This window comes from Podarcis bocagei, assembly GCF_964188305.1.
Source record: "Podarcis bocagei genome assembly, chromosome: 14".
In the NCBI taxonomy this organism is placed as follows: Eukaryota; Metazoa; Chordata; class Lepidosauria; order Squamata; family Lacertidae; genus Podarcis; species Podarcis bocagei.
In genome coordinates, this window is record NC_138139.1 from 51,626,145 (window position 1) to 51,634,753 (window position 8,609).

At 48.2% G+C, this 8,609-nt stretch overlaps 1 protein-coding gene across 1 annotated transcript; it reads right to left on the reverse strand.

Moving 5' to 3' along the window:
* Positions 1-2,511: 2,511 nt before the first annotated feature.
* On the reverse strand, positions 2,512-7,597 carry PSMG3 (proteasome assembly chaperone 3). The gene is made up of 3 exons (XM_081169803.1): positions 7,342-7,597; positions 5,377-5,607; positions 2,512-2,931 (listed from the first exon to the last, which is right to left on the reverse strand). The coding sequence occupies exons 2-3, from the start codon at positions 5,590-5,592 to the stop codon at positions 2,779-2,781; spliced, it is 369 nt and encodes a 122-aa protein (XP_081025929.1). The 5' UTR covers positions 5,593-5,607; positions 7,342-7,597; the 3' UTR covers positions 2,512-2,778.
* Between the last annotated feature and the right edge of the window lie 1,012 nt (positions 7,598-8,609).

The following is an 8,609-nucleotide window of genomic DNA, read 5'->3' on the forward strand; positions in this document are numbered from 1 at the left end:
CATGAAATTAACAGGAAACATTGTCTGCCTCCATGAACTCAAAACAATCACTTACTGGAGGTGTCGGGAGATTAAACACTGCATCAATACCATCCATCACCTCTATAGATTTTAATGCTTGTCGTTAAGCTGGCTGTTTGACAAATGCAACAGAGGTAATAATGCTATTATTGACTTGGCGTAATAAAAATTTATATTACAAAAATAAAAATAAAATTTAGGAGGGCGGGGAGTTTTTATGGGCTGCTTTATGAGCGTTTTCAGCCACTCCAGAGAAAGCAGCAGATAGCGATCGCTGCGGGAGTCAATACAAGAGGGCAGCAGATCCGCAGCAAATCCATCAACCCGGTGGAGAAACAGGAGCTCTGAACATTCAGGAAAGCTTGGTTATTTGGAAAATGCTACTAAGCCCCCACACCAAGATAACAGGGATATCAATCTGATAAGTTTCTTTGCACTATAATAATAAGCATCAAACACAGTAACTGTTGGCCAAGTATCTTGTAAGAGAACGGTGTCTTCGTCTTAACAATAACAGAACGAAGTACAGTGGTACCTTGGTTCTCAGACGCCTTGGTACTCAAACAATTTGGAACCCAAACACTGCAAACCCGGAAGTAAGCGTTCCAGTTTGCAAACTTTTTTCGGAAGACGAACATGCTGTGTTTTGAGTGTCACGCTTCTGATTTGAGTGTTACGCTGAGGTCTGTCTGTCTTTGCTATTTATTTTGCATTTTTGTGGCTTTTTTGTTTTGTTTTTGTGACTGTGTGGAACCCAGTTCAGCTACTGATTGATTGATTGATTGATTGTGTGACTGCAGTACATTGTTTATTCCTTTCATTTTATGGCTCAATGGTCTCGTTAGATAGTAAAATTCATGTTAAATTGCTGTTTTGGGGGTTGTTTTTAAAAGTCTGGAATGGATTAATCCATTTTGCATTACTTTCTATGGGAAAGCACGCCTTGGTTTTGGAACGCTTTGGTTTTGGAACGGACTTCCAGAAAGGATTAAGTTTGAGAACCAAGGTACCACTGTATTATTCCCTCTATTTCCAATGTCTGGAGTGTGAGCGCCATTCCTTATGTCCCCAAATCATCACCACTCATGCAAAAAAAGGGAGAAAATCCAGAGTTTGCAGGAGCACAAAAAAAACCCTTAAGGGCGAGAACTCCAAAACAATCCAAGGCCACAGAATGTTGACTGACAGAGGTTGCACTTTGTTAAGGGAGTTACTAGAAGACCCCTATTCCCCCCACTGACCATTCCCAGAGTTCCCTGGGAAGAGTGATTCATGGTTAAACTATGTTGGCAATTGTAGCTCTGGGAGGGGAATAAGGGAATATCTTAACACCTCTCAGCACCCTGAACAGACTACAACTCCCAGCCTTCTTTGAGGGAAGCCATGACTGTTTAAAGTGATATCATAAAGCTTCAAAAAATGTCTGGATGCGGTCCAAGTTCTTCAGCACCCTTTCACATTACAAACCATTTTCTGCCCAATATATAACTGGAATTTGATACCAACTTAAAAAAAACTTTTAAAAAACGTGTTTGTCTTTTGCTTCAAGTTGCTGTGGCAAAAATGCAACTCACGTATTTGATAAGGAATAAAATTAAAAATTAGATGGGTACAATCCAGCTGTTTGTAAGTATTTTCAAAAACATCCATTTTGACTGGGTGGGTTGGAATTGCAATCTTAGGCACACTGACTCATAAGCAAATACTTCTGAACTCATTGGAAATCTACTCTCAGTTAAGTGTATTTAGGATTGTGGCCTTAAGTGCCCATCTGGCTCTCAGCTAAAAAATTATAAAATTTTATATTAAAAAATTATTAGAAGATAAAGTCCCAACCAGAGAAGAATGGCAGATTAAGTTGATTGATTATGCTGAAATGGCAAAAATGACCGGAAGAATAAAAAATCAGGAAGACCAAAATTTCAAGAAAGAATGGGAATTTTAAAAAAAATTATCTTAAAAACCACTGTAAACAGTTAAAACTGTTAGTAGGATCGGAAGAACACTTGTAGTTTAACGGTGAATTTTGGATATAAAGGAGATGTAAAAGATCTGGATTATTATAAAAGATGCAAGAGGACATGATTAATAATAGGACCCACAAAAAGGAAGTACAGGATATTCTTTGGAATCTTGTTTTTGTTGTATGTTGGATATGCGATTGTAAAACTGTAATTTGAAAAACTATATACATATCCATTTACATATATAGCCCCCTAAAAAGTGAGCTGAAAGACTTCTTGAGAGGACAATCTATTTTGGCAGCTAAGGGGGAAGAGAGTTTGTGGGATGGAGGTTATTGGTCTGTTTTATTATTTATTTTGTGTTTCCCCATATTGTATTTTTTTATGTTGTGAACCGCCCTGCGATCTTCGGGCGGAAGGCGGTATACACATTTTGCAAATAACAATTAATAAAAGCCGTTTCGACTTCTTTCTCACAAATCTCTCATACAGGCCCAGCAAGAACAGACGAGCTTCGAAACGGATCTTCGTGGAGGTAATTTATTGCGCTGCAACCGACGCGCTCATCGCAGATCAGGAACGCAAGATGGCTGTGTCGAATGCAAACCTTTTGCAGTGTTCGTGTCCTGCTTATTTGGTCTGCTATACTGGATTTTTTAAAACAACAACAACTATTGTCTCTGAAGGAAAGGGACGTCCAAGGCAGGGCCCATCGAAAAGAGGTAAATACCTCAAGTGAGGAAAGCCTAAACAGTCCTGCCGAGTCGAAGTCTTCCACGCTGCAGGTCGGATCTCACCACACCCGGCATCGGCCAATCACCTCTTTCAGGATCCGTATCCCTTCGACGCTCTTGTCCTTCAAGGCCAACGCCAGGAGAACCGGCTTGTTCCCAGCTTCCTGAGAGACCGACGTCGCCAGATGTTTGGCACAGATGTGGACGAGGGGCTGGAAATCAACCCATGTTAGATACTGAGATATACCGTATTTTTCGCTCCATAAGGTGCACCTGACCATAAGGCGCACCTACTTTTTTTTGGGGGGGGGGGGATTCAAGAAAAAAAATATTCTTTAAAGGGAGCGCCGAGCAGAGTCTGTATGCATCCCAGGCTCTGCTCAGCGTTCCCTTTCACGAGCTGCAAGGAGCGTGTGTGTGGCTCTTGGGGGCTTTTCCCCGAGGAGGGAGAAGGGCAGCTCGTCACTGACAGGCTGGCTTTCTCCCTCCTCGAGGAAAAGCCCCCAAGAGCCACACACACACTCCGCGCAGCTCTTTGAAGGGAGCGCGGCTCTTGGGGGCTTTTGTGGGAGGTGGGGGAAGGGACTCGCTCTCTCCCTTCCCCCACCTCCCGCAAGAGCCGTGCGCTCTTTAAATGGAGCGCGGCTATCCCTGGCTTTTGTGGGAGGTGGGGAAGGGACAGAGCTGTGGAAGGTGCGGAAGGGACAAAGCAGGTCGGGGAGCAGCCTTCCTGCTGCTCCCCGAGCTTGTGGGGCTGGCGGTGGGGGAAGCCCGGCTTTCCCTCACCGCCAGCCCCAAAGAGCAGGCCGGGGCTGCCCAGGGACCACACATTCGCTCCATAAGACGCACAGACATTTCCCCTTAGATTTTAAGAGGGAAAAAAGTGCGTCTTATGGAGCGAAAAATATGGTAAATTCTAGGAGTCAAATGACACTGTGGCATTTGCCATCCTATGTGTGTGACATCATACTGGGTTCATAGGGAAAGGGTTAACTAATTGTAAAATGTCTAACCGATGGGAACCCAGGGGGCAGAGTTAACTGTGCATAAGGTTTAAGCACAGAGGGTTTTTTAGTTAGTTAGAGTTGTTGATAAGACAGTCTGAAGAGACAGAGAAGATAAGTCTGTGGGTTGGGCTAGTCTGGTGTGAGAGAGCGAGAGAATTTGTTAAGAGGCATCGGTCAAACAGTTGAGATAATCCAGTGTTTCCCAACCTTTTTTGGGCAAAGGCACACTTGTTTGATTAAAAAAATCTCGAGGCACACCACCATTACAGCCCCGTGACGTCAGCGCGCAGCGTCACGCCGGGAGGGACGCACGAAAGTGTAAGTTTCAATTTTTTTCCCTCCCCCTTGCCGGGGAACCTCCAAGCTTTGGGGGTGGGGGGGAGGAGGCAGCAAAGCGAGGCAGGAAGGAGAGCGCGGCTTGGCTGGGTGAGCTTTGGCAGGGGCAGGGAATGAGAGCCGCGAGGCGGGCGCTGCGGACGGAGGCGCTGCCCGCCGAGCTCGCAGGCAGCCAGGCAGGCAGACGGCGAGAGCCCCGCGCTGGGCGGCCTCTCCTCGCCGCTGCCGCCCCGCCTCTCGCCGCCCGACTCGCCCGCCTCCCTCCAGGCAACATCTCGCGGCACACCAGGCAACATCTCGCGGCACACTAGTGTGCCGCGGAACAGTGGTTGGGAAACACTGAGATAATCAGTCAGAAGGTATTAGGAAGGTATAGGCCGGTAAAGAAACTGAAGTTAAGATACTGGCAGGAATATTATCAGAGAAACCGTAAACTTGTTACTGTTTGTAAAATAAACTTATTTTATTTTTTTGTTCACTTTTAACAACTGACTGGACTCAGTGTTTTACCAGAGAGTAACTGGTTGGTGGCAGGGGGGAAGCGAGCGCAGTGGTGGCACAGCGATCAACAAACCGTTAAACGTCCGGGGATCCTGTGTGATCACCACAGACACTTTAAATCGAGGTTACGGTCCCCACAGCGATATGCCTAGGCACTTTTTTCCCTTACAAGATTACAAAGCAAATGGTCTGCGGGGCAGCGCAGCAGCAAGAGACTTGCCTCTGTGGGTGCTGTGCGAGCCAGCTGATTTGAAGGGCACCAAAAGAGTTGTGTCTGTTGGCGCCGTGCTGCCCCACAGACCAGCTGATGGGCACGACATCGCAGCCACGCCAGGCTGCCCGGCGGAGATGTCAGCTGCTAAACTGGTATCCAGACATCTCCATCTGGTCATGAAAATGCATCACAGCCGGTTTAAACAGTATGCAAGAATTTGGCTCTGGTTTTCCTCTTCCTTCCCCAATCTTTTTTCCTTTTGTGTCGTGTCTATTTGGTCTGATAAGCCTGCAGGCAGGGACTGTGTGCTGTTCTGAACAGAATTATGGAAGAAAGAATGAACAAACCTCCGGTTTTCCTCTTCCCTCCCCAATCTTTTTTCCTTTTGTGTCGTGTCTATTTGGGCTGATAAGCCTGCAGGCAGGGACCGTGTACTTTTCTGAACAGAATTACAGAAGAAAGAATGAACAAGTCTCCACTTTTCCTCTTCCCTCCCCAATCTTTTTTCCTTTTGTGTCGTGTCTACTTGGGCTGATAAGCCTGCAGGCAGGGACCGTGTACTTTTCTGAAATGAACTGCAGAAGAAAGAATGAACAAACCTCGTCTTTGCCAAGCAGGACTTTTGTGGTGAGCAAAGGGCTGCTGATGCCGTCAGCCACCACGTTCGGCTCCACCGAGACGAGGGTCCCCATCTTCCCATACTGGGTCACCACCACCAGGATGGTGTTGGCGAAGGCTGTGCACACCACCTCGGTCGGGATGCCCTGCACCTCCTCCTCTGCCTGCTTGGAGTCCACAATGGATCTTGTGGCCATGGCGATAGCTTTCAACTGGCAAAAACAAAACCCACAAGGGAACGTTATTTTGCTCGGACATCACAACCAGCAGGGAACAAACAGCCGGCTGCACACCTGACGTGGGGCTTCCCTTGAGCTCGGCCCAGAAGCTGCAGATAGTGCAAAATGTTGAAGCAAGATTGCTGGCAGGAGTGAGACTCCCTGAGCTTAAAACACCTCTGCTCAGAGAACACCACTGGTTGCTGACTTGCTACCGGGCCAGGTTCAAGGGGCTACTATTAGCAGCATTCAAAATTAGCCAGGCGCATTTTTGCACCTGGCTATCAGCCACCTGCGACCAAGCAAAGATGCCCAGGTGCCTGGATGGTGCCTGACATTCAGAGTGTTGGTGCTGACCTTGAAAGCCCTAAATGGCCTCGGCCCAGTAGACCTGAAAGAGCGTCTCCGTCCCCATCGTTTAGCCTGAGGGCCTTCTGGCGGTTCCCTCCCTGCGAGAAGTGAGCTTACAGGGAACCAGGCAGAGGGCCTTCTCGGTAGTGGCACCCGCCCTGTGGAACGCCCTCCTGTCAGATGTCAAGGAAAGACAACTATCTGACATTTAGAAGACATCTGAAGGCAGTCCTGTTTAGGGAAGTTTTTAATGTTTGATGTTTTATTGTGTTTTTAATAGTCTGTTGGAAGCCGCCCAGAGTGGCTGGGGAAACGTAGCCAGATGGGCGGGGTATAAATAAATAAATAAATAAATAAATAAATAAATAATAATAATAATTACATTGTCACCATCTGGAGGTGCAAACCTGGGGATCCTTGGATCTTGACTATTTTCACACACTAGCAACACATCCTCTAGAATTCTATCAGTGATATTTTATCTACACAATCAGAATGAATTTCCGGAAGCAAAAAGTTATATTGAAAAATGCAACTATCAAGCCATTTTGCTCAAAAATGGCAACGAGGCATTCCGTTTTGGCGACTATAACCCTGGTTTAAGGACCTATTTGGCGCCTAGGTTATTATATATCTGAGTTTCCAACACTGACTATTAGTATAGAAAGCCTTTAGTGACTTGGAGCCAGTTTACACCCTTGACAGCTTCGAACTGCAGACCTGGCACTGTTACGCTGTGCCACAGAATCGCCGTTCTGCATTTGCAAGAAACCAATCTTTGTATGGCAGCAACAGACACTTTGGCAGAGTCTATTGACACTGTGCAGCTGATGAGCACGACATCGCAGTGAGCACGACATCGCAGCCTTCTCTGAACTCCTTTCAGCACCTGCTAAAAACCTATTTCATTAGGCAAGTCCAGTAGGCCTGTACAACCCTGAGAAATGCTTTTTCAGCTTATCTCCGAGGAAAGCCTTCCCTAGAGAACAGACTTGGGACCTTCTAGCCGGGGCAATGATTCCACGTGGGACTGGGGGGGAAAGAAGGCCGGATCCTGTGGGCTGGCTACACCGGAGTAGAGCTTTCTCACAACCACCTTTATAGTTTGCAAGGCAACCTGGAAGGAGTTGCTTCTTTCTTTTTACCGCCTACTTAGAATTTTAGCATCTGCGGAGTTAATCCTAGCAGTTTTCAGGCAGCGGGTGGGTCGGGAGGCGGAGCGCTGTTTTGGAGAGCTGCTTCTTCCCTTTTCCTCCAGGATGTTGCGCCTTCCTAGACATTTACAGAATGATACAATGACGGCCTGGGATTTTTAGCCATTTGCAACGCCAACCCGCGGACTGTTTTGCAGATTTCCTCTCTTGCCGTTGCACCTACCTAGGATTTGGGGGGCGGGGGTTAGCCAAACGCGTGCGCCTCTGGAGAGCTGGCGAGGGGGCCGCCGAGCGCGCCCCGGGACTCAGCCGGTGGACTCTTCGGCTCCGGGAGCGCCGCGCGGCCTCGTCCCCGCGATCGGGGCCGCAGACCGAGGCTTCTCCTGCGCAGCCCGGGCTGGGAAGGCGAGGGAAGCCGGGAAGGGAAACGAGACCGAGTCCGCTCCGCCTCCGCTGCGCTCCCGCCGCCGCGCCGGCCGCGCTTCTCTTTACGCAGCGGAAACCCGCCTCCCTCGCTCTTTCTCCGGCGCCGCCTCCTCCTCCTCTTCGGATCGCCTTTCTCCTCCCCCTCCTGGGCGGAGCCGAAGCCGAGGAGGGCGAGGGGGCCTCTGAGCATGTCCAAAACGCCCTCTGCGATCCGCGCAGCGTGTAAGCCGCATGGAGCGGGGCTTGCTTCGCTTCGCTTTTCTCGTGGTCTGGCGTCTCATTAGTGTTCGGTTCATTTGCATTCGCCTTTCCCCCAGAGTCAGTGCCGGATTTACTATAATAAGCTAAACAAACTATAGCTTAGGGCCCCACTCTTTTGGGGGTCCCAAAAGGATTTAAAGGGGGAAAAAACCCTGGATATACATTTCCAAAATATAAGATAAAAATAAAATAAAACCTACATACAGCAACAGTGTTTTGCGTTGTGTGTATGGACCTATTAAGTCCATAAATTACAGCACGTAAAGGTAAAGGGACCCCTGACCGTTAGGTCCAGTCGCGGACGATTCTGGTTGCAGCGCTCATCTTGCTTCATTGGCCGAGGGAGCCGGCGTACAGCTTCCGGGTCATGTGGCCAGCATGACTAAGCCGCTTATGGTGAACCAGAGCAGCGCACGGAAACGCTGGTTACCTTCCCACTGGAGCAGTACCTATTTATCTACTTGCACTTTGACCTGCTTTCGAACTACTAGGTTGGCAGGAGCTGGGACTGAGCAACGGGAGATCACTCCATTGCGGGGATTCAAACCGCGGACCTTCTGATCAGCACGTCCTAGGCTCTGTGGTTTAACCCACAGCGCCACCCGCGTCATATTCAACACAAAAAACAGCAACAATTTGTTGTTGACAAAGGACAGCTGGACATAAAAAGCTACCTTCAGTAGCTTAGGGCCTCATCAAACCTAAATCCGGCCTTGCCCCAGACTGGGATTCCAGGCGGTTTGCAGATTATGATCATTAAAAATTATTTAACGCAGATTAAAATAGGAAAAAGCTATAAGAAAA